General features: G+C 44.7%; 1 protein-coding gene across 1 annotated transcript in view; it reads left to right on the plus strand.

Moving 5' to 3' along the window:
• Positions 1-26146, plus strand: part of LOC126176778 (uncharacterized) — a 209537-nt gene that overhangs the window by 134126 nt on the left and 49265 nt on the right. Inside the window, exons 2-3 of the mRNA XM_049923946.1 lie at positions 8852-9167; positions 22237-22363. Of these exons, the coding sequence (XP_049779903.1) occupies positions 8852-9167; positions 22237-22363 (443 nt within the window). The remainder of the gene's footprint in view (positions 1-8851; positions 9168-22236; positions 22364-26146) is intronic.

Here is a 26146-nt window from a genome sequence, read left to right on the forward strand (position 1 = left end):
AATGGGCCAGAAGACACGGCAAAGTAATATTTTTAGACGACACTGCACCTGCACACAAAGCAAAACTGGTTCAGGATACAATCAAAACACTTGGCTGCGAGCTGCTAACCCACCCGCCGTATTCACCAGACTTTGCCCCTTCCGACTACCATTTGTTTTCATCAATGGGACACGCACTGGCTGAGGAACACTTCGATTCCTACGAATAAGGCGAAAATTGGGTGTCTGATTGGTTTGGTTCAAAAGACGAAAATTTCTATTGGCGTGGTGTCCACAAAATGCCAGAAAGGTGGTCAAAATGTATAGAAAGCAATGGTCAGTACTTTGAATAAAATGTTTTTACTTTTCAATTCAAAATTAATGTTTCATTTTCACAAAAAAACGCTCATTTCATACCGGTACACCTGGTACATCTCTACTGTTAACGTGGTAAGTGAGTGGATGCCGGCAGCTTCAGGTCCCGGCGCCGGCGCCAGGCGATACGCCAGCAAGTTGCAGCGCCTTATACAGCGGAACCCGTGCTAGTCAGTGCCTGAGCGCCGAAGCAGAAACACTGGACAAGGCACCGCGTGCGCCGGCTGCACGCACAATCCTGCTACGCACATTCCATTAGTGGTGTGGCTGCAGCGAGGGCTAAAGAGGTGGCGTTCTTCGGTTAGCGCCGTAGACGAGTGCAGACCGGTTGGCGTGGAAGTGCGCGCTCGCTGGTACAGCTGCAGTACTTGGCACCCCTGGCGCAGTCAGAGGGACGCCGGGTGGCAGAACGGGTGCAGTGCAGGCGGGCACGCGACCGGCCGCCTGCTGGCCCACTTGCCGCCCTCTTCCGCGCCTGCTCCCTCCTGTCAGCCGTAAATCACGCGGCGAAAGTCAGCCCGGACTCCGTCTCACACCCAGCGTGTACACCTCCGGCACGCGAGCCGTCCCTTTCACGAGAGCCCCGGTGCAGCGATAATTACACCCGCGGACAGGCGGATCGTTGCACACGGCGCGGACAAAACTACTTCTACAAACTTCGAGTGACGCCAAACTATACTGCTTTACACAAGGGAGTCCGCGTTCCGAAATTGCTAGTTTATTGTCGAAGAACTTGTCATAACGTCCACGAAATATCTCTCTCGCCAACATCGTTGCACGCATCAGTCTAAAGGCTAAAGGCAGATCTCTACGGTAATCAACTTCTGCAAGTCTACTCGTACCCGCGTCTATTACTGCACCAAACATTCACATCGACCTGCCTTTGAACTCATTTTACTAAGGATTGAAGCTCCTCTTGACGTTTTTCCGTGTTTGCGATTTAAAAGTTGAGTTGTTTTCAAAATCCACCTTATGCAAACACAATTTATTTTTGTATTTAGCCAGACATGTTTCGACACCTATGTCTCATCTTCTGTGGGTGATTTTTTTATTTCTTTAAAATACAATATCAAATTTATAATAATTATCTACTGTAGGCCTAAGAATTACAATATGTGCATTTTGCAGATCCAGCATGCCTAGTTTGCAGATGACATGCTGTCAAAAAAACGACGAAAAAGGGCACAAAAAACAGATGAATAATAATGCAGTTCATTTACCGACGTAATCTTAAAGGTGAACGTCTAAATGGAACAAAGCAAAATCCACATATTCTAATTCTTAGTCCTACAATACACAAATTATTATAAATTTGATATTGCATTTTACAGAAATAACAAAATGACCCACATAAGATGACACATAGGTATCGAAACATGTCTGGCTAAATACAAAAAGAAATTCTGTTTGCATAAAGCTGATTTTCAAAACAACCCAGCTCTCTTCTAACCTTCACCATCCTTCCGTAACATTGCATTTGAAAAGCCTCTGTTCTCTTCTCGTTTAGGGTCATCGTTCACCATCAATCAAATACCTACAGAAAAGATTTCCTGGCGCTTAAATTTATATTCACTATTAGCAAACTCCTCTTTTTCAGGAACGCTTTTTTTTGCTATCTTCTTTACTTCTACCGTAGTCGGTTTTAAAGTTACCTCTATAGCTGGGCGTCTTACGGAGAAACTGCGTGTAACTGAATTCCTCGATAACAATCTGAGAACTGAGTGTCCTCCTGGCGTATACAATTTTCAAACAACTTACGGGAATTCAGACAGGTAATATTTGTACTAACAGCGACCTGTCCGTTGCAGTTTGCCTTGAAAATGGCGGGCTGTGCCCCAGCCGAAATATCGGCGGTCGCTGTTAATATTACCTGGCTGAATCCCCTTAAGTTGCCTGAAAATATGAGAACTGTCCGACTTCTAAATTCCGATTCCAGATTCAGATCTACGATCGGTGTAGTGACCCTACTTCTGAAGATGAACTTATTTGTGAAAATTACTTTTTAGGAATATGATTATCAGTCATCTAAAATGTATCTGACTGTCTGTACATTAGATTGCACAAAACAATGATTCACAAGAATACCCATAATTGTTAAATACTTTAAATGCGCCCTATAACAAAAACGCGAGTGTTGAATGTACATGAAATTTCACTAACTGAAATCTGTTCCTAATATTCTGCCAAAAACGTTTCTTTAGAGTGAAATATAAAATTTTCCCGGTGAATTTCGGGATTGCAGTCGGTCGTCGTAAACATCACGATATTTCAGCTGGACACCTGCCAGACACCTGGAGACGACTGGCTACAATAGCGAAATATCTTCGAACGTTCCTTCAGACTGTACAATAAATTCTTATCCTACAACGAATAACTTCGCTCTGCTCTGCCTGCACCGCAAATAATGATCTGAAATAAATAACTGCGTGCCAGTTTGCCTTCTTATTCTTTCTTCTTTCAAGTTGATGTTTCACGAAATTAGTTCTTGATTCTCTTTCAAAATTATTAACTATTGTTCATGCAAAAGTGGAATTCTTGACAATGCAAATTTTACCCAACATATTTCTCTGAACATAGAGGACATTCTTTATGAAACATCTATAACTGACAAAACGAAATATTTTGAAACGCTTTTAATGACCCAAAAGTAAACTCCATCTAATACGAATAATCAGCATTCTCTTTCTCCGCATCGACATACTCGATAATGTCTGATTCTACAAAATATTTTTGTCACAAAAATTTTTTTCTTGAATTCGTAATACATTATTATTTAACTCTTCTAAACGGGGGAGGAATATTTAGAATACTGAACACATAGTTGATAGTTCTCCCTGATTACAAACAAATAGATATTACTGGACACGATAAAATCTTTGCACAGCAGTAGCTACTGAACTCAAGCTTGCCGCTAAGAAAATAAGTTGCCCTTTTCTGAGGTGCTGTTTCTTTATCCAGTCAACTTAAAAATCATCCTTGATCCAAAATCTTTGTGCCATACGTCTGCTACCCAAGCTGATCATTCCGCCATGATACAACGATACCCTCTCTCCACGATTCCACAACTGCTACTGCGCAAGCCTGCGATTCGATTCGCCCGTTACCCACTAAGGCGCCCGCGCTTTTCTAAACAACGCAACCTCTGGAAATCAGCGACTGTGTATCGCTCACGTGTTCAGTATGCAAAGATATTTAAAGTGACGACTTTCCGAACAAACTGAAACTTTTCATTACATTTGCATTCAAAGCACACCAAATGTTAATATACCAAAGTAACTGTGATTTACTAGCATTTCATTTGGTGTACAAATCTTTCACATTATTTTGCTGCCCAAATATGAAAACTCGTCTACTATTTTCCGTGTATCACTTTCTAGTCCAATGCCCTCCTCACAACCGCACTCAATTCGACTACACTCCATAACCCTTGTTTACTTTTATTAATGACCAGCTCATAACCTATTTCCACGATACAATACATTCCGTTCAACTGATTTTCCAAGTCCTTTGTCTTATTTAACACAATTACGATGCCACTGTCAGACCCGAAAGCTTTTATGTACAGCCTGAATAACACGAGGGGTAGGTTACAAACTTGATAACTCAGAATTCTGTATACAATCCAAAAAAAAAAAAAAAAAATTAGACAAATACTTTCAGCTACAGGAAAACAAAATCTTGTCATGTTATCAGTCCAACGTCTTCGGCAACAGTAATCTGTGGAAGACATTTGCCAGTCGGTGCGTTTATCCGGCCATTCGTATGCATCGTGATGACCCAGTCACGATTCCTCACATTCCTCCAAGAGAGTGTTACAAGTCGTACGGTTGTATATGTCCGGCCACGGCTGGTAGATCATGACTAAGATCTTAGCTTAGCTGCCTCCCATTTTAATGCTCCGTATTTTGTCCTGAGGATCTGGATATGCTCTCAGCCGTTCTCGTCACTCATTTGGTTCTTCACCACGTGCCTGCTAACAGCTGTAATATGAACTGAAACTGGAGTAACTCCAAATAGTTACGGCAGTACAGTTGCACATCAAGACTTTCTCAACCCGACCGCTGTCCATACTGCGCCGCTTGACAGTTCTGGATGTCATCTGGTGGTTACGGTGTCACGGCCTCGCTTTGTATAATGAGGCTCGATTCTAGGAATCTCGAACCGAGCAGAATTGACATTTGAGAACACATAGCACTATCGACTGGATTATCAAGTCCGTTCATCGACGGCACTTGAGACGACTTTCGCGTCGGACTACAGATGGTTAGCAGCCGCCTCTCGTTGCCACTTAATCCAATTTATGGAGCTGGTTTTTTCCTCCTCAAACGTCCGGCGGCTCTAGAATTGCGTGCAAGACACCGCGTCAACGCTTTCTAGACAGCGTGCTGCTGGAACAGGTTTGCCGTTCCCTTTCCTGGACCTGTTGTCCAGCTTCCCAGCTGGTACGAACGCCCCTGTCGGTTTATTGCGCGGCTCAACATTCTTCACAAGAGGTGAAGGCCACGTCAAGGTTGTGTAAAAATTAGAGTTTCTGCTGTGTTTTGGATAAATCAGTAACAAAAGGCTGCGTTCTTTAACCAGTAAGCCAATCATTACAAGTAAAAAGTTTATGAAGTCTAAGATTGGTTTGGACAGTACTGTATTTCACTAAACATAGTTTTATTGGTGCAGCAGATCTTTGCCTTTCTGTGAAAGAAGAACTGCTTTTGTTAACGTTACGCTAAAAACACTTACGTTGACAAATCGAACGAAACTTAACCCTTACAAGCACAGTATTTTCGTAGTCAGAAGGCTTGACGAATACAACGACGCAATTTTTTATTTCATACTGTTGAAATTCACAAAAATTTTTAGGAAAAATTTACACAAACATCAATTTTACAATTTGTAAGTACTCTACCAAGCCACTAGCGTAGTAAGGCCGGTCAATGAAAATTAGGAAAGGTCGAATGTGAGAAGTAATTCGTGCAGTCGCAAATTTTTGTACAGTGCCATGGAATCTCGACCGCTAGGGGCGAAGTGTTGGGTGCGTTTAAAGGTTACTTTTTTACGTTTCTCTTCAATAACTCGAAAACTATGGCCTCTAGCGGAAACACATCCCAGTACAAAATTTAAGTACTTTAAATTTCCTACAAAAGTGACCCTGTTAATTTTTTTCTGTCGGACTAGTAATTTGCGTGTAACGAGCTAGAGAGTATGTAAATCTCGCGTGTGCGTTTTGAACGTCATGTACAGTGGTGGAAATTGGTATAAAGGCTCATGGTTATTCGTGGAATAACATATTTCTTTACGTATTTGATTCTGTACGCATTTTTCCCGTTCGGTTTACAACAAAGCAAAACGAAATACATTCTAATCTCACCATTAGAATTAGGACAGGGACTTAAGTTGAAAAAAAGATGGAATTTCTGGTACGATCGGGCGGAAAGTTGGTATAACGGCAGGTCCGGTAGATGATGCGCACAGTGGTGAATGTCACCTGTTCGCCACAGATACAGTTTGGAGGTGTGTCTGCTAACGTCGTACGACGGTTATTATGATAATGCCGCGTGGAAGGCCTCTATGGGGTGACGAACAAGCAAGTATTAAGGGCTACAAAGAAATAGACCTATCTACTAACCTTATTACTAAGATATTAGGGCGTTCCAATTTTCTTATCAAAACTGTTGTCAGACTGGGTGCACAGTATGGCAAAAATGGTAAATATGGCCAGACACGAAAATTGTCGTTACCAGAAGTGCGTTTAATTGTGCGTAAAACAAAATCCAACAGCTTGTGTTCCTCTCAAATCGTGGCTGATTTGCAGTCATCAGTCACTTCCAGACCGACCAGACAAATGCTGGCTCAAGACGTGAAACTGGTATTCAAGAAACGGCTCCGTACGCCGCCTTTAAACAATGAATGTCAGGAAGTTCGACTGAACTTTTCGGAACAACATATGTCATGGAGCTTACTATGGAACAAAATAATTTTCTGTGAAGAGAAGTAGTTGAATTTGGATGCGCCAGATAGTTTCCAGTATTACCGACGTGATCTCCGTGCAGAAGAACACGGTCGGATGAGCAGAAACTTCGGCGGTGGCAGCGTTGTGGTCTCGGCAGCATTTTGTGGTAAAGGCGTGCCATCGCCGCACGGCTGCGCTACAAAATGAAGTCCGATGATTATAGGGGAACGTCGGAAATTGAATTGGTCCGTATGTTTGATTAATATGTCGATGATAATTTGCTATTCCAACTCGATAAGGCTGGGATTCACAAGTCTGCCAAGACAAAGTCGTGGTTTCAAGAGAAAGGAATTCCACTTCTGAGCTGGCCATCGACAAGTCCGGACTTAAATTCCATTGAGGATCTATGGGAGATGATAGCGCGACGTGCTTATCGCAACGACGGCAGTTTGAGACACTGGCCGAGTTGAAAAATGCAATTCGAATGGAGTAGACCTCAATCTCGGAAGAAGAGATCCCTGCCCTTATACAGTCAATGACTACGAGGGTTTTCGCAGTAATTAAGAACAATGGAGGGTGACTAAATACTGGGTCATAGTTGTGATCTATCTAGTGTATACGTCAGGTTATTCTGACAACAATTGATAACTGCCTTTATATCAATTTCTGCCGCAAAGGGTGTGTTGTTTCTTTACACTTCTTAAGGGGGGCAGGACGTCAGACCGGCCGACTTGGAGCAGGAGAGGCACCACAGGACATTTTATTTTCTACTGTCTATACTTTTACAAATAAAGTCATAAGACTTTGTCAGCATGACCAGGAAGGATTCAGGATTCTCACTCACAGCAATGGAAGTGCAAAAACGTAACAAAATAATTTTTTAAAAAATATGAAATTTCACTTACTGCTGGCTGCATTTGTTGCTATAGGTACAGTTTTCTTCATAAGTAAGAGAGATTCTTTGATGAATTTTGCACAGCATTCGGACCATACTTACAGGTGTATGAAACTCTAGAACTTTCCAAATCTATTAAAAACTGTGGTTAAAAATTGAGAAGATTAACTACAAAATTTGATTTTTCTCTAAACATAAAGTTTAAAACGTAACAGCTCATTCATTTTTTCATAAATTAAATACATTCTAGAGTTTCAGATTTATCGATACTTACTTCGATATATCATGGCCGACTATGATACTGTTTTAAATATCGATATATCGCATTCTCGAATTTTTAATAACATCAACCTGGAACGCGTTAACATACTAACAAGAAATAATTAGTCCTTTCATTGGATACAAACTCAAACACTTGCCGCTCACCTTAGGACCACAACCATGTTGCCACACATTTCTTACGTCTCCTTGTCTTCCCTACTGCCTCTACGAGAAACTCTGTGAGCATATGATCGTGATGACAGAGGCGCTGCGCCGGCCGCGGTGGCCGTGCGGTTCTGGTGCTGCAGTCCGGAACCGCAAGGCTGCTACGGTCGCAGGTTCGAATCCTGCCTCGGGCATGGGTGTGTGTGTGATGTCCTTAGGTTAGTTAGGTTTAAGTAGTTCTACGTTCTAGGGGACAAATGACCTAAGATGTTGAGTCCCATAGTGCTCAGAGCCATTTGATTTGAACACAGGCGCTGAACTCAGAGAAAATGGCGCCACACTTCTGTTACAGATTAGCAATCACCTTCTTTTACTGGGTCACAATTATTGGCGTTATTGCTGTATGCCTTGCCCTTAATATAGCCCCACAAAAAGGAGTCGCATGTGTTGAGATCTAGAGAATATGGCGGCTAATCTAGGTCGGTGGCAGTGGCCTGTTGGTATACCAGAGCGAGGATACGATTTCCAAAGTGCTCCTCTAGGACGTCATCCACTCTCCTGCTTCGATGGGGCCAAGCTCCGACTTGCACGAACCACATCTTGTCGAAATCAGGGTCTCTTTGGATAATCGGAATGGAACATTCACGTACCGTTCGGTAGTCAAATGGTTCAAATGGCTCTGAGCACTATGGGACTCAACTTCTGAGGTCATCAGTCCCCTAGAACTTAGAACTAGTTAAACCTAACTAACCTAAGGACATCACACACATCCATGCCCGAGGCAGGATTCGAACCTGCGACCGTAGGGGTCTCGCGGTCCCAGACTGCAGCGCCTAGAACCGCACGAGCACTTCGGCCGGCGTTCGGTAGTCACAGTGCCGTCAAGGAATTATTCCGTGACTGGACATTGCACGCCACAGAACCACCCGTTGAGGGTGAAGAGAGTTGTCGATCGCGAATTGTGAATTCTTAGTCCCCCAAATGCACTAATTGGCGAACCCATCCAAACGAAAGTGGGCTTCTCTGCTAAACCAACTGCGTATGCGCGTACTAATTCGCATCACGCCCCGTGGTGCAGTTTGAACGTCCTAACGCAAACCGTTCAGATGTCACGACCCTTTTATTTCCCACACTTCAGTAATTGTCACGCTGTACTATTAACCCCTGCATACTGTGTGCCTGCAGTGCGCGCTTACTGACGACTGCTTGTGTTTGTGTGTGTGCCCCGGCAGAACCCCGCGCGGCGGTCGTGGTGGACCAGACGGCGGAGCCCTCGTGGCGGCTGCCCGACACCGTCTTCGAGACGGCGGGCACCAACTACTTCACGGCCAGCCACGGCCTGGTGCAGACGCACCCGGCCCGCGGGCCCGGCGCCGCCGCCGCCGCCGGCCTCCGCACCATCGACTTCGGCAGCCGCGCGCTCAGCGAGCTGCGCCGCAACCCGTCGCTGTCGGCGCCCGACGAGTGCGCGCGCGCCTGCCGCGAGGACGAGCCCGCCCGCATCTGCTACTACCACTTCACGCTCGAGCTCTACAACGTGCTGGGCGCGTGAGTACAGCACCCCGCTCTCCTCCTAGGCTAGCAGTAAGCGCCACACGCCCGTGGGATCAGCCGCGGCACCCAACAGTTCGTGGTGCAGTGTGTTTGTTCACGCGTCCCAACAGCTTTATGCAGCCCTAATAGGTGTCGCAGCACCTAGAGGTTTGGTCTTCAGTCCTGAGACTGGTTTGATGCAGCTCTCCATGCTACTCTATCCTGTGCAAGCTTCTTCATCTCCCAGTACCTACTGCAACCTACATCCTTCTGAATCTGCTTAGTGTATTCATCTCTTGGTCTCCCCTTACGATTTTTACCCTCCACGCTTCCCTCCAATCTTAAATTGGTGATCCCTTGATGCCTCAGAACATGTCCTACCAACCGATCCCTTCTTCTGGTCAAGTTGTGCCACAAACTTCTCTTCTCCCCAATCCTATTCAATACCTCCTCATTAGTTATGTGATCTACCCATCTAATCTTCAGCATTCTTCTGTAGCACCACATTTCGAAAGCTTCTATTCTCTTCTTGTCCAAACTAGTTATCGTCCATGTTTCACTTCCATACATGGCTACACTCCATACAAATACTTTCAGAAACGACTTCCTGACACTTAAATCTATACTCGTTGTTAACAAATTCCTCTTCTTGAGAAACGCTTTCCTTGCCATTGCCAGTCTACATTTTATATCCTCTCTACTTCGACCATCATCGGTTATTTTACTCCCTAAATAGCAAAACTCCTTTATTACTTTAAGTGTCTCATTTCCTAATCTAATTCCCTCAGAATCACCCGACTTAATCCGACTACATTCCATTATCCTCGTTTTGCTTTTGTTGATGTTCATCTTATACCCTCCTTTCAAGACACTGTCCATTACGTTCAACTGCTCTTCCAAGTCCTTTGCTGTCTCTGACAGAATTACAATGTCATCGGCGAACCTCAAAGTTTTTATTTCTTCTCCATGGATTTTAATACCTACTCCGAATTTTTCTTTTGTTTCCTTTACAGCTTGCTCAATATACAGATTGAATAACATTGGGGAGAGGCTACAACCCTGTCTCACTCCCTTCCCAACCACTGCTTCGCTTTCATGTCCCCCGACTCTTATAACTGCCATCTGGTTTCTGTACAAATTGTAAATAGCCTTTCGCTCCCTGTATTTTACCCCTGCCACCTTTAGAATTTGAAAGAGAGTATTCCAGTCAACATTGTCAAAAGCTTTCTCTAAGTCTACAAATGCTAGGAACGTAGGTTTGCCTTTCCTTCTTCATTCTTCTAAGATAAGTCGTAAGGTCAGTATTGCCTCACGTGTTCCAGTATTTCTACGGAATCCAAACTGATCTTCCCCGAGGTCGGCTTCTACTAGTTTTCCCATTCGTCTGTAAAGAATTCGTGTTAGTACTTTGCAGCTGTGACTTATTAAGCTGATTGTTCGGTAATTCTCACATCTGTCAACACCTGCTTTCTTTGGGATTGGAATTATTATATTCTTCTTGAAGTCTGAGGGTATTTCGCCTGTTTCATACATCTTGCTCACCACATGGTAGAGTTTTGTCAGGACTGGCTCTCCCAAGGCTGTCAGTAGTTCCAACGGAATGTTGTCTACTCCGGGGGCCTTGTTTCGACTCAGGTCTTTCAGTGCTCTGTCAAACTCTTCACGCAGTATCGTATCTCCCATTTCGTCTTCATCTACATCCTCTTCCATTTCCATAATATTGTCGTCAAGTACATCGCCCTTGTATAAACCCTCTATATAGTCCTTCCACCTTTCTGCCTTCCCTTCTTTCCTTAGAACTGGGTTGCCATCTGAGCTCTTGATATTCATACAAGTGGTTCTCTTTTCTCCAAAGGTCTCTTTAATTTTCCTGTAGGCAGTATCAATCTTACCCCTAGTGACACAAGCCTCTACATCCTTACATTTGTCCTCTAGCCATCCCTGCTTAGCCATTTTGCACTTCCTGTCGATATCATTTTTGAGACGTTTGTATTCCTTTTTGCCTGCTTCATTTACTGCATTTGCATATTTTCTCCTTTCATCAATTAAATTCAATATTTCTTCTGTTACCCAAGGATTTCTACTAGCCATCGTCTTTTTACCTACTTGATCCTCTGCTGCCTTCACTACTTCATCCCTCAGAGCTACCCATTCTTCTTCTACTGTATTTCTTTCCCCCATTCCTGTCAATTGTTCCCTTATGCTCTCCCTGAAACTCTGTACAACCTCTGGTTCTTTCAGTTTATCCAGGTCCCATCTCCTTAAATTCCCACCTTTTTGCAGTTTCTTTAGTTTCAATCTGCAGTTCATAACCAATAGATTGTGGTCAGAATCCACATCTGCCCCAGGAAATGTCTTACAATTTAAAACCTGGTTCCTAAATCTCTGTCTAGAGGTATAGACGCATTTTCGAAATTATACGAGGTGTGTCGGAAAAGTAATGAATCTAATATTCTTTCTACCAAGGTTTTTGTTTGTTTCACACAATAATACTGTTGCCTTCAAAGTATTTCCATTCGGCAACTATACACTGCCGGAGTCGTTGTCCTCAGTAGTGGTAGCAGCGCTGAAAGGATTCAACTGGTAGGGCCTTTAACATGTCGGTCTCATTCTTTTGAATGTTCTCCAGACTCCCAAAATGGCTCGCTTACACTCACGTTGGCCAGACTGAACAGCGGTCCTTGCCGGATGGCTGCAGTGTTTCCAACGAAGAGTTGGTAGCCATCTCTGGCGCTCTTGAGCATGTCTGCTCCTGCGCAGGTGAGTCCTTCGTCATCTGTACTGACTCCTTGAGCAGCCTACAGCCTCTGGACCATTGCTTCCCTCACCATCCTTTGGTAATGACTATCCAGGAGTCACTTTATGCCCTCGCAAACTACTGAGCATTCTGTCACTCCTGAAACAGAGTTCATAGGAGAAAAATACGTACGGAGTAATGCACTGCAGCTGTTCCCCTATTACTTTTCACAACAGTGCTATGCGCAACATACATTCCACTTGCATCTGGTCGAGTTCTGATTGAAGCACGGTTAGTAGACTACATGACAGGGATCACGCGATGTGTGCACAGTAGCAAGCTGCGACGCTGACGTCACAGCCAACCCTTCTGCGGCTCAGAACTCGGTCTTCAGCGTTAGCGTTTCCTTTCATCGTCCCTTACAAGGCATGTCTAAAAGTTGGGCGCCTTTGCCTACTACTACTAACACAAAGAACTATCGGCATGTTAACTTACTGCCGGCCGGTGTGGCCGAGCGGTTCTAGGCGCTTCAGTCTGGAACCCCGCGACCGCTACGGTTGCAGGTTCGAATCCTGCCTCGGACATGGATGTGTGTGATGTCTTTAGGTTAGTTGGTTTAAGTAGTTCTAAGTTCTAGGGCACTGATGACCTCACAAGTTAAGTCCCACAGTGCTCAGAGCCATTTGAACCATTTGTTAACTTACTACCTAGTACAAACAATCATTTGTAGGGTGTCGTAATCCACTGGCAGAGCTAAGCACTAACACACATTACTTCATATTTTACAAAATTATTTCCTTCAGTATTCCCAAATCGTCATTGTCCCTTCTCTATGGAGAAGAATAAGCAGACTCTGACCAATTATTTTTAGTGGTCTACTTTTCGTTTCCACTGATTGCTGCCCTCCTCATCCCCTCCTCGCTCTCCCTTTCTCACTTGGCTGTATTAGAACTACTTGACGAACGTGGAAATCCCACCCCCCAACCCTCCACCATCCGCTTCATCTGGTGCCCTGATCGGGTGCACATACCACGAGAAACTTTAATCTGGATGATCAGTTGGGGGTTTGGATTCCGTTCCTAATTAATGCGAGCCCAGTGCCTTACCATGTACCATCTTACTCCGCATTGAGCTCCTTCCGAGCCTTCCGCGGGCTCAGAGATCCTCGCCAGGGAAGGAGGAGTTCAAGGTGTATATTGACAGCACAACTAGACGCGTCAGTATTGCCTGGGACTGTGGGAAAGAGGGTTCAGCACAGAAAGTGTGACGGCATTGTTCAGCTTATTACGTGATCAAGAAGAATGGCCCTATGCTTTACCAAACATAGCTGCGCTGCGGAGAGACGCTACCAATTGACTCTTTCTTCGGCCGGCCGAAGTGGCCGAGCGGTTCTGGGCGCTACAGTCTGGAACCGCGCGACCGCTACCGCCGCAGGTTCGAATCCTGCCTCGGGCATGGATGTGTGTGATGTCCATTGGTCAGTTAGGTTTAGGTAGTTCTCAATTCCAAGGGACTGATGACCTCAGAAGTTAAGTCCCATAGAGCTCAGAGCCATTTGAACCATTTCACTCGTTCTTCACTGGGTTGTAGGAACTTTTTTGGGGAAAGCACGGCAACTTTTCCGTCAAGAATGCCTGGCTGCCGACTCACCACAACACGGCAGTGGTGAAACGCCTACAGACGCTGTCTGAACGAGGACAGAGAGATAGAGAGAGCGAGAGACAGAGAGAGTTCTGATGGAGTGCGACGGAACTAACCAACTGCCGAAACTATGAACGGCGGTAGTATCTGAAGGCCACTGATCTCCACATTCATAACTACACCGCGTCTCCCCTTGCAACACAGACAGTGTAAACATACACCATTTGGTCATGTTTGTCCTTTTATTACTGCCTGTTTATACAACGGTAGTCAGTCCATTACAGAGCTATACTTCGAGATCCGATATCAGCTGTTTGCTCGTTTCATTTTATAAAAAGTACCGTCAGTTTTGAGGTAATTGGGAACATAGTACTAGCTTTGATGGATAAGTGACATTACTGAATGCCAACACCAACTTCTGGTACATTGTTCTAGTTAGTGTTGTTGGTTGACGGAAGATATCCGCAGGCATTCATACGCTTTTCAATACCAGCACATTAGTTAGTTTGTCGCGAGGGAAAGCGAACCTAACAATCTATTTACTCCAAGGCGTGCTTCGGTGGGTGCATATTGGCCGACTAAGCAGGCGAAAGATGGTTAACAAAGTCACTGGTAATGACCTGGTACCTCTCATCCATTACGACAGTGTTACATTAGGATCTCCAATGACTGTGCTGATTCCGGTTACTCCTGCTTACAAATCCGCCCTGTTAAACATTGCTCCCCTCCTAATTACGCCAATTAGGCCACTGCGTGTATTAAGGTACGACAACTCAAGGGTTTCGTGAAATTCAGCGTCGATCCTCTCAGCCAAACTCACAGTTCCTCCAGTGGGAGACCAAAAGCGTGATCAAGAGTGCCCGAGGAGCTTAACAACCCATCCAGAGTTGATCCTATTCTTCATATTTCTACACTCATGCTCATAAATTAAGGATAATTGCAGAATGTGGTGCCACACAACTGTGGCACTACACAAAACTGGCGCTAATAGCATAGGCACATAGGGAACACACACGACACAGATCTGTAAGTCCACGGTATTGCTGATAAGTTGAGAAAACCGTCCCTAAATACATGTGCTACAAAACGCCACTGTTTGCTGCGCATGTACTCCGACATCAATATGGGATATGATCACCATGTACATGTACACAGGCCGCACAACCAGTTGGCATACTCTGGATCAGGTGGTCGAGTAGCTGCTGGGGTATAGCCTCCCATTCTTGCACCAGTGCCTGTCGGAGCTCCTGAAGTGTCCTAGGGATTTAAAGACGTGCAGCGATACGTCGACCGAGAGCATCCCAGACGTGCTCGAAGGGGTTTAGGTCTGGAGAACAGGCAGGCCACTCCATTCGCCTGATATATTCTGTTTCAAGGTACTCCTCCACGATGGCAGCTCGGTGGGGCCGTTCGTTATCATCCATCAGGAGGAAGGTGGGACCAACTGCACCCCTGAAAAGGCGGACACACTGGTGCAAAATGACGTCCCGATACACCTGACCTGTTACAGTTCCTCTGTCAAAGACATGCAGGGGTGTACATGCACCAATGATAATCCCACCCCACACCATCAAACCAGGTCCCTTTCAAGGAAGTTAAGGGGTTGGTATCTGGTTCCTGATTCACGCCAGATGAAAACCCGGAGAGAATCACTGTTCAGACTATACCTGGACTTGTCCATGAACGTAACCTGGGACCACTGTTCCAGTGACCATGTAGTTTTCTTGACACCAGGCTTTACGGGCTCTGCTGTGAACAGGGTCAGTGGAATACACCTTGGAGGCCACCGGGCGAATAAACCATGTCTGTTCAGTCGTCTGTAAAGTGTATGTCTGGAGACAACTGTTCCAGTGGCTGTGGTAAGGTCCCGAGCAAGGCTACCTGCAGTACTCCGTGGCCGTCTGCGGGCACTGATGGTGAGATATCGGTCTTCTTGTGGTGTTGTACACTGTGGACGTCCCGTACTGTAGCGCCTGGACACGTTTCCTGTCTGCTGCAATCGTTCCCATACTCTTGAGATCACACTTCGTGGCACACGGAAGGCCCGTGCTACGATCTGCTGTGTTTGACCAGCCTCCAGTCGCCTTAGTATTCTACCTCTCATAACGTCACCAATATGTGTTCTTTGAGCCATTTTTCAAAACACACTCACCATTAGCACGTCTGAAAACGTCTGCACACCTACTCGCTGCACCGTACTCTGCGTATGTGGACTGCTGCCAACGCCGCCGTGCGACGACCGCAGGTCAAATGCACCGCATGGTCATACCCCGAGGTGATTTAAACCCGCAAACCGTCCACCAGAGCGTTGTTTCACCATGTATCAGCATTATCCTTAATTTATGAGCATGAGTGTATATCCGTTGTCTAAAAAATACTTGAACGTTTTTCACATACATCTAATTGAATAGAACTCACGTGCTTCCAGCTAATTACACTACATATACTACTACGGTAATAAAGCACGGTGTGTAGAAATTCAGCTTGTAAATAGCCATTACCTTCGTTAGCCTCCACTGTTGGTGAACCTGAATAAAAAGAGGTCGCATGCTGTAGCCGCTGTATACAGCCCAGCCTTACACGGCCGCTCCGCTCTGGTTAGGCGGCGGGAGCAATTAACCGCCGGAATAACAAGTAGGCGTAACGAAAACACGTTCCTGACTGCGCATCTTGGTTATAAAACGTACTTACAAACACTGTTCCTCTGAAATTAGGTAATCAAAATCGTAAATTTGTAGATATCCTACCACGGATTGGAGTTGCAGCCAAATCCAGTTTCACTACTATCGTACAAAGCAATAAAAGTAGAACAAATGCGAGAATAGCGCTCCCTTTCAACGGGTGCAGGCAACGCATGAGTATCAGTTCGCGTGATGCATTATTCAAGTATCTCCATTGTCAATGGCAGGAAAATAAGTGTACCCACTTCCAGACGTTTCTAAATTTGGAAAATACCAAGAAAATACTGAAAATTACACACATTTTCTTTCCGTTAGCCAATCACGTGTGTACCCAGAGGTCCACAATTCGTAAGACATACAACATCGTTCAAAAACCCCAATGTCTGAGAGACAAGAGAAACTGTTTTGTTGTTCTCATTCTGCTTTGATCAATTTAATGGTTGAAGCAACTTCGGATTTCAGATCACAGGGGGTATTTCACTGACTCAGCTGGACTTGATTGGAGAAAAGGTTGGCAAACTCATTCGGCTGTACATGAATGGACTTAGGGACCGTAGACCACTCACCTGAATTGGGTTTTGGGAAATAATTAGTACGAACCAAATGGATATTTACACTCATCGCTCCTGTAATGCAGGCAGTGATGATCCGTCTGAATTATGCACAGTAAGGAAATAGTGGCGCGGGTACTGCTGCCTTTAAACTGAAGTTATTGATATTATTAATATGTTTCTTGTAACTGATATTGTTGTTAAGTATTGTTTATGTATATGTTTAGAGCTGTTATTGCCACCTCAAATCAGGCGATCTGGGTTACCACGTATTCAAAATCGTTTTCCTCCTTGAGCTCCAAGCGTCGCCCAACATTCTCGTATTCACCTTCTGTGAGCTTTCGACCATTTAGTGATCCCCTTCTCGCCTGTCCTTTTCTTCTTCTTTTGCTGTCATGTGAGATCGTGACTTCACGTAAGACTGATTTTGTTTTCCTCTGTAGTCTTTTCTTTTCCCTTCAGTCCATCGAGCCGAAGATCGTTCCCAGAACCTTTTTTCTTTGTTTCCTAATTGTTCTGCCTGATTTTTCATATTAATTACTTCATGTGACAACTCCTCGACTAAAGACTCTGTTTTTTTTATTTGTTTGTTCTAAGCTGAATGAACTACGATGGGTATTCAAAGTTCTCTGTCTGCTTTATTTCCGCCTGATTTATCAATACTTTTCTAGGCGCTGCTCTGACGTTCGACATGAGAAATGTCTTCTCTTCTGAAATTCGATTATGTGACTTTCATCCTTCTATCTGAAGCTGATAATCTGTTTGCCGGGCGTCCCAAGAGAATCATTAAAGCTCTCAAAGACCCCAGGTTATATCGGATTAAACAATCAATCATCAAGATATTTCCTTGCTGTTACAACCTGAAGTTGCTTCATTATTATTATTACTATCATCCCCATTATCATTCATTTTTAATTATGAACTTCGTCATAATAGTTACTCAAATGTTTATGTATATTTTACTAGGCGACAGTGATGTAAAAACAGGAAAAACTCGAGGGACCAAATTTTCTACATGGTTTTAGTATGTATAGTTTCTGTTGTGACGCAAAATTTTCCTAAAGACTCTAATCTGATTGGGCGGAATAAAACAATTACCAAAAACAAGCAAAGAAAGGAAAAACTACCAAAATGTATGCGAAATGGGCTTCATTCATTTAATTACCACGTTTCACAACGAATGTATTTTGATCTAAACAAAATTCGTCAGCTACTGCAAGAACACTGCTCATTTGTTTTGAGAAACATAATAAGTACTGAACGCGATACTGTTAACAAATAACTCGGAACATTTATTTGGAAATCCATTGTTAACTGATAACAGTGGCAACGCCACCTGATAAATCGGCGAGCCAAACTGAAGTAGGTAAAAATTCATTTTTTTCTTCATTGTAGAGAAATTGTCTGATATCATTTGTACGTCGACCCCCTTCGAGTTTTTTTTATGCATTTGATACGATAGAGAGAAGGATTCATTTCACAGCATCTCACAGAATGGGTTCGAAGCGTGCAGCGGCGCAAGTTGCGACGAACGAGCGCCGTCAGCGGTGGAAAGTCCAAATATGTACGCGACAATTAGACGACAGCTGTTGTCCTGTTGCGGTAGCCTCGTGCGCTACCGGTACAGCTCACTCCTAGCCTTACCATGCAGACTGACGAACTGCGACAAAAACGAGTGTATTTCACCTCAAAGGCCTCAGTTTCTTTCCTCCAGTCGTCACAGCCCCTGCGGCAGAGGTACGTGGTGGGCAGTCAAATGGCCTCGGAATTCCGCTTGAAGAATGGCCGGTGGAACTTGAGAGAGAAGCTTTTTGCGATTGGAGCGACGTGTTCCCTTCCGTTCGAAGCGGAGTTGCTTCTTCACCTGTCAGTCTCGCGCTGAATAAGCGAACATTTTCGTGTAGTACAGGACGGTTTCGATATAACTGAACTTCCCTGCCTATCTCAGCCGTCTTGAGCGTGAAAAAACAGTTAAACAAGACATTCCACCACCACGTCTCGTGACCGTTTTGTGCGACACGCCTTTCACAAGTAAGCAATTCTCCCACACACTTTTTCCGAGAATTGTGGTGTACGGCTTACTTCCTCATTACAATACTCGACAGTTAGGCATGAAATATCGGTTTCGCAAAATGTCTGCCAGTAACTGGATCAGAAACAATAATCCTGATCACCTGCTGCATGAAAGCTGTGCGACTTACAAACGGTAAACTTCTTGTAAACATGGCACATTTCAGTGTTACAGACTGCTAGTTGGACTCTTGTTAGGGTAAAATTTCCTAATACCCAACACTATTGACAGCTCTTACACGTAAATGTTAGTCATTAGATCAGCCATCCGACATTCACTGCTGGACGTATGCCTGCTGCAAACTTCTCCTAACATTACGGTGTTCAGCTCTAAGCGCATCCATGTCGTTCCTACATGTTTTTTTTATTGACACCAACCAACCTTCTATTAGGTCATACACTCTTTTCTGATCTCTTGGAATTCAAAAAAAAAAAAAAAAAAAGGATTACTTTGGCCCATCTACCATCTATTTGTCCAATTAAATGTCCATCTCATTCCCCTACCTATCATCTATTAGCCTGACCAGATGTCCATCCCATGTCCATTTGACTTATACTGCAGTAACAGTGATCAGATGATGATTCCAAGACGATGACCTTATTCGCACACTGATTACAGTAGCAGCATACCTCAACACATTTCTCCTTTGATCCACACTAGTCAATAGCGCTATCTAGCTTTCGCGCACTCTAGACTTTAAAAGAGTGTGAATGCTTCCAGTTATCTCCAGAATGCACGCAAGCTGACGGATTTGAGACGTGGGTCACTGCGAAATAGTGACAACTGTTCTCAATGCCAGGACCGTGACAGACAACTCACAACTTGCCTCGCCAATTTGAAACTGCTTGTTTCATCGAAAACAGGCTCGATGGGACATTGCAAACTCACCAAAAACTGTCTTCAATTCGTCACAGACCATAGATGAGCACAAAATTTTATTGCGTATCGCTGATCACGAAACGCAGCACATGCCGCAGCTTTAGAGTCGTGACAAATGAAGTCACTTCCATTCGCTGCTGCAACTGAATAGCGTGGGCGGTAAGAACGATAGCGTGGGCGTCTGAAGCGGCTGACGTGTAGCTTTCTCAGACAGACACAGACAGCTTCCATACTCAGAAAGTTAGTGCCCCTCTTTATTGAACACTCCAAGTACTCCACATGGATTTGAGCAAGACGAGACAAGATTCTAAAATGGCCATTTCTGATTACAGAGAACCTGACCAAATCCTGTTCATTATTAACAAAAATAACCAGCAAAAATTTTACTGACTAATGATCGACAAAGTGGAGAAACAGAAAATTAACTTTAGAAACGTCTGAAACAAAATAATCTGTAAAAACGCATATGCCACGTACAATAGTATTTGCGTACAAAACTTCACGTCTCATCATTTTGGTGAATTTATTGCATTATTTTAATGCCTTCTTGTTTTGACTGTCATAATTCAAGTTTAATAACATGCGGTTTCAACGCTACATTGATGGGTTGTTTGGCGAGCATTCGACGAGATGAATGTGCGAAAACTTCCAAACAATCACAAACTGCCCCGTACAATCGGCTCGTAAGTGTCTAGGACTGAAGCAAGATGACACCATTTTGTGCTATCTGGTACCCAAAAGAGGTTTAAAACACTCAGTTTCTTGAAGTGGAGATCTTCTCCACGTAGATTTTTCACTCGTTGTCTCATTCCCTTCTGGCGCACGAAATGGTATTTTCTCTTTTCAATAGATACATTTACACCGTAGGTGAAGTACAGATAAACACGCTTTTGGTATAGCAAGAAAGTTGTTCAGATTGTACGAGAATCGCTCTGAGATTAGAAAACTGAATTTTGTTTCAGTAGACCTACAGATTGTTTGTCTATTTGTCTGTTTGCCCACAGTCAACTATTGAACTACAGTTATTAATGAAGTGAAGCTATACGCTTCCAGTGACAAGTCTCAAACGTCTACACTACTGGCCATTAAAATTGCTACACCACGAAGATGACGTGCTACAGACGCGAAACTTAACCGATAGGAAGAAGATGCTGTGATATGCAAATGATTAGCTTTTCAGAGCATTCACATAAGGTTGACGCCGGTGGCGATATCTACAACGCGCTGACATGAGGAATGTTTCCAACCGATTTCTCATACACAAACAGGAGCTCACCGGCGTTGCCTGGTGAAACGTTGTTGTGATGCCTCGTGTAAGGAGGAGAAATGTGTACCATCACGTTTCCGACTTTGATAAGGGTCGGATTGTAGCCTATCGCGATTGCGGTTTGTCGTATCGCGACATTGCTGCTCGCGTTGGTCGAGATCCAATGACTGTTAGCAGAATATAGAATCGGTGGGTTCAGGAGGGTAATACGGAACGTCGTGCTGGATCCCAACGGCCTCGTATCACTAGCAGTCGAGATGACAGGCATCTTATCCGCATGGCTGTAACGGATCGTGCAGCCCCGTCTCGATCCCTGAGTCAACAGATGGGGACGTTTGCAAGACAACAACCATCTGCACGAACATTTCAACGACGTTTGCAGCAGCATGGACCGTCAGCTGGAGACCGTGGCTGCGGTTACCTTTGACGCTGCATCACAGAGAGGAGCGCCTGCGATGGTGTACTCGACGACGAACCTGGGCGCATGAATGGCAGAACGCCATTTTTGCGGATGAATCCAGGTTCTGTTTACAGCATCATCATGTCGCATCCGTGTTTGGCGACATCGCGGTGAACGCACATTGGAAGCGTGTATTCGTCATCGACATACTGGCGTATCACCTGGCGTGATCGTATGGGGTTCCACTGGTTACCCGTCTCGGTCACCTCTTGTTCGCATTGATGGCACTTTCAACAGCGGACGTTACATTTCAGATGTGTTACGACCCGTGGCTCTACCCTCCATTCGATCCCTGCGAAAGCCTACATGTCAGCAGGATAATGCACGACCGCATGTTGCAGGTCCTGTACGGGTGTTTCTGTATACAGAAAATATTCGACTGCTGCCCTGGCCAGCACATTCTCCATATCGCTCACCAATTGAAAACGTCTGGTGAATGGTGGCCGAGCAACTGGCTCGTCACAATACGCCAGTCACTGCTCTTGATGAACTGTGGTATCGTGTTGAAGTTGCACGGGCAGCTGTACCTGTACACGCCATCCAAGCTCTATTTGACTCAATGCCCAGGCGTATCAAGGCCGTTATTACGGCCAGAGGTGGTTGTTCTGGGTCGTGATTTCTCAGGATCTATACACCCAATTTGCGTGAAAGTGTAATCACATGTCAGTTCTAGTATAATATATTTGTCCAATGAATACCCGTTTATCACCTGCATTTCTTCTTGGTGTAGCAGTTTTAATGGCCAGTAGTGTATTTTTCACCTGGACCCTGCCTCCAGCTCCTGCCTTGTGTTGCAGCGCCTGCCAGGTGTGCACGCCCAACGCGACCAACACGGTGTGGTCGCACTGCCAGTGCGTGCTGGCCGACGGCGTCGAGCGCGGCATCCTCACCGTCAACAGGATGCTGCCGGGACCCAGCATACAGGTGAGTGAGTCTCACGGCACGGCCTTTCCGTAATCTGAGGCGGCTTCCCGTCGTTAGGGGCACGACGACGAGACAATGATTGCAGATTTCCTGTCCTCGGGGAAACCGTGCAACGGAGTAGTGACTCGGGACTTCGTCGCTCGAAAGGTTTACAGAAACGCAGCCTAATTGCTTCTCTACGGCGAGGTTATGAAACGGTAATTATTTCGGAGTCGAGCCGCTGGTGAGAGCTAATGTTTACACGCACCTGTCTGTGACACAACGTAAGAAGGCTGCAGTTGGCGCAACATTCGTCGAGTTCACTCGTGACGCAGCGAACTCCAAGAAAAGGAAGCACGCCAACAAGAATAGCAAGAAATTCTAAGCAAAACATTTTAAATGCGCACTTTCTCTGCCAGGCAACGGCCTTGCCGCAGTGGGTACACCGGTTCCCGTGAGGTCATCGAAGTTAAGCGGTGTCGGGCGTGGTCGGCACTTGGATGGGTGACCACCCAGGCCGCTATGTGCTGTTGCCATTTTTCGGGGAGCACTCAGCCTCGTGATGCCAATTGAGGAGCTACTCGACCGAATAGTAGCGGCTTCGGTCAAGAATACCATCATAACGACCGGGAGAGCGGTGTGCTGACCCCACGCTCCTCTTATCCGCATCCTCCATTGGGGATGACACGGCGGTCGGATGGTCCCGATAGGCCACTCGTGGCCTGAAGACGGAGTGCTCTTTTTTTTTTTACTTTCTCTGCCAGTTTTTCGGATAGGACACTGGCATGACACTGCTTCAGACTCCGGCGAGAGGCCCTCTTCCCCCTTGCCCTCCTCAGTCTGTGATGCATGTGGCATACAAACCACCACACACAACTTTTTAACAAAGTGCATTCTATATTATAGTGAGAGGCCACAAAAATTTAAGTGGGGATCTGCCTTCTATTGTAGCTGATGGCATGAAGAGTGTGGTAAAGCTTTAAACTCTTGTGTGGTGTCTGAACTCTCGATAATAAGTCATAATAATATACCCTGCTACTGGCAACAAGTGTAATTCTTTCAGTATCTTGGGAGCTCAAAAGGTAAAGAGTAATACATATAAATGTTTTCTGAAATGAAAGTGCTACATACCATTGTGGTTACATAATATCTTCCATAAAGTAAAGATTAAACAATACATATACGCCGATGATCCAAAACATTATGACAACTGCCCACTGTGAGTGTAAATGCCATCTGGTGACGTTGCAAGCACATGACAAAGTAAAGAAAAGTGTATAGGATGACTCACCTGCCGCGACCTGTGGGTTTTATGCAATACACAACGCCTTCAAATAACACACGAAAGATTTTCATATTCTTTCGCCCGCTACAAGCAAACTATTAGTCCTACAGACAAAATGAACTTGAATTTTTTTAGGAAAATTACCAAATTTCTCTATATTAAATTCCCTACAAAAAGGTCCTGCTCATTTTTTCTATAGGACTAATAGTCTGCGCGTAGCAAGCGAAAGGATATGAAAATCTCTCGCGTGGTTTTTGAAGGCATTGCCAGTTGCATAAAACCTACCGATAGGGACAGCTGGACCACTCGGTATAGGCGAAGCAAAGAGGAATGGGGAATCATTGCAGCAAGCACACTAGGCGATGTTCTGTGGCAGGTCTGACGACCGAATACAGTACTGATACAGGCACAAGTGTTCCGAAGCACGTGGTTCAGTGCACGGTAGTGGACATGGGGCTCCACAGCAGGCGATGCCTTCGCATTCCCACGTTGACCCAGCGACGTCACCTACTGCAACTGCACTAGGCACAGTATCTTCGAAACTGGAACGTGGATCGACAGAAATACGTCCCCTAATCGGATGAATCACGTTTCTTGCTGCACCTTGTCGATTGTGATGTCCGGATACGCCATCATCTAGGCGAACAGCTGCTCGAAACGTGCAGAAGCAGCGCAAACAAAGGCCAGTAGGAGCGCTACAATGCCATGGCTGACATTAATCTGGGTTCCATGGGACCTGTGATACAGGTGTGGAGTACGTGAGGTTTACTGTGGATCGCCTGTGTCCATTAACGCTCGATGTCTCCCCAGACAGCAATGGCGTCTTGCACCAGGACAACTAAGGCCAGAAGCGTACTACAGTGCCTCGAGCGGCTTGACCGCGAGCTCATGTTTGTCTTGATAGCGAAAACTTGCCCCATCTGAAACCGATGAAACCGGTGCTAGCTTTGTGCCCAAAAACCACTGGCCTGCAACTTATGCTAATTGTGTCACCTGAGTATAGACATCTGGTGAAAAATACCTCCGAAAAATTACTAAGGACTTTCCGTATCCACTCCACGCATAATCGGCGCTGTATTAGTGTCCAAAGGTAGATCAACACTCCATTAAGCAGGTGACCATAATGTTTGGCTCAAAAGTGTACACAGCACCATCATCCGGTACACAGGCTATGGTATGGTAGAAAAGCTCTCTGAATGAAAACACTTCATTACATATGTAAATAACGACATCTTAAAAAGAACCGTAATGATTGTGTAACGGCTGTAATGAAAGAATATCGCTATGATGAATGGTAGGTACCATAAACCACGATATTTTTGGTAAATAGCTGTAGATTATAGTACAGGAGAAGTCTGTACATTTGTAAGGAGTACGACAGTAGAGAGGCGGGAATCTCAGTTTGTGTCCCAGTCTAGCACTTGTCACATGTGTTCATTTGTGAGATAGTGTAATTTACGAAACCTAAAAAGGTAGTAACTACAATCAGCAATATCATACAAATATTAGGAAATAATAGTATGCGAAGGTAAGAAACTGAAACACTATGTAAAATGAATCAAGGACGAGCTATAGATTCGAATTTAGTGCTGTGGCACTTTCGTATTTACATTTGCGTATGAAAGCATTGCGAAATGCTTGTACAGCCTGTACTAGAATGCTGCTTGACTTTGTGGGATTCTTACCATGTTGGACTAGCAACAGGCATACAGCACATACAAAGAAGAAGAGGGGAAATGATAAAAGGACTGTGTCAGGCGCTGGGAATTGTCAGACAAGTGCTGAACAACCTGAAATGGTAAATGTTCGTAGAATGATACCTCTAATAACAGGAACATCTACTTATAGAACTGCAAGAACTGTTCTTGGCGACGAATTCTATATATACCCCACAACCTCCAAAATGGCACAATCGTACGAATCAGCGAGATAAGGAGCAGACTAACAAAATCTCTAGCGGAGGCATTTAACTCTAGTATGCACGGCATGGTTACTCTGCCCCCATTAAATTCTGTTATTTAATTGAACATCCGCTATCAGACGAGCTGGTGCGGTGTTATCAACGAAAATTCAATAGTGTATGTCGTCTAGAAGGTGATGGCCCTTTATTGTCATGAATACGACAGAAATAATTATTGAAACGTAAACGTTACCCAGTTGTATACAACTTGTAACTTTCTTATCAGCGTCTGAACCGTTTTGTTGTGAATGTGATGCATATTTCAAAAACAGCTAATGAGTAAACGCGGGTCACTTTATTTTGCTAATCAAACCCATTCTAAAAATGATGCATCCACAGAGAAGATATTGACTAAGCTGAAAGAGTTTAATCTGCTGTGGAACCTTTAGGTACACAGACAGGAAGTACAGCTGAATGGGTCATGAAAGGAAGAAACCGTCATTACTGGAGAACATAACCCACTGTTATCAGAGACCCTCCTGTTGCTCAGAACACTGTTGTCTAAACAACGTCAAATCTGAGAATTACGCACGGAATTTTACTGATAGATTCATCTAGT

This window comes from Schistocerca cancellata, chromosome 3, assembly GCF_023864275.1.
Source record: "Schistocerca cancellata isolate TAMUIC-IGC-003103 chromosome 3, iqSchCanc2.1, whole genome shotgun sequence".
Classification (NCBI taxonomy): Eukaryota; Metazoa; Arthropoda; class Insecta; order Orthoptera; family Acrididae; genus Schistocerca; species Schistocerca cancellata.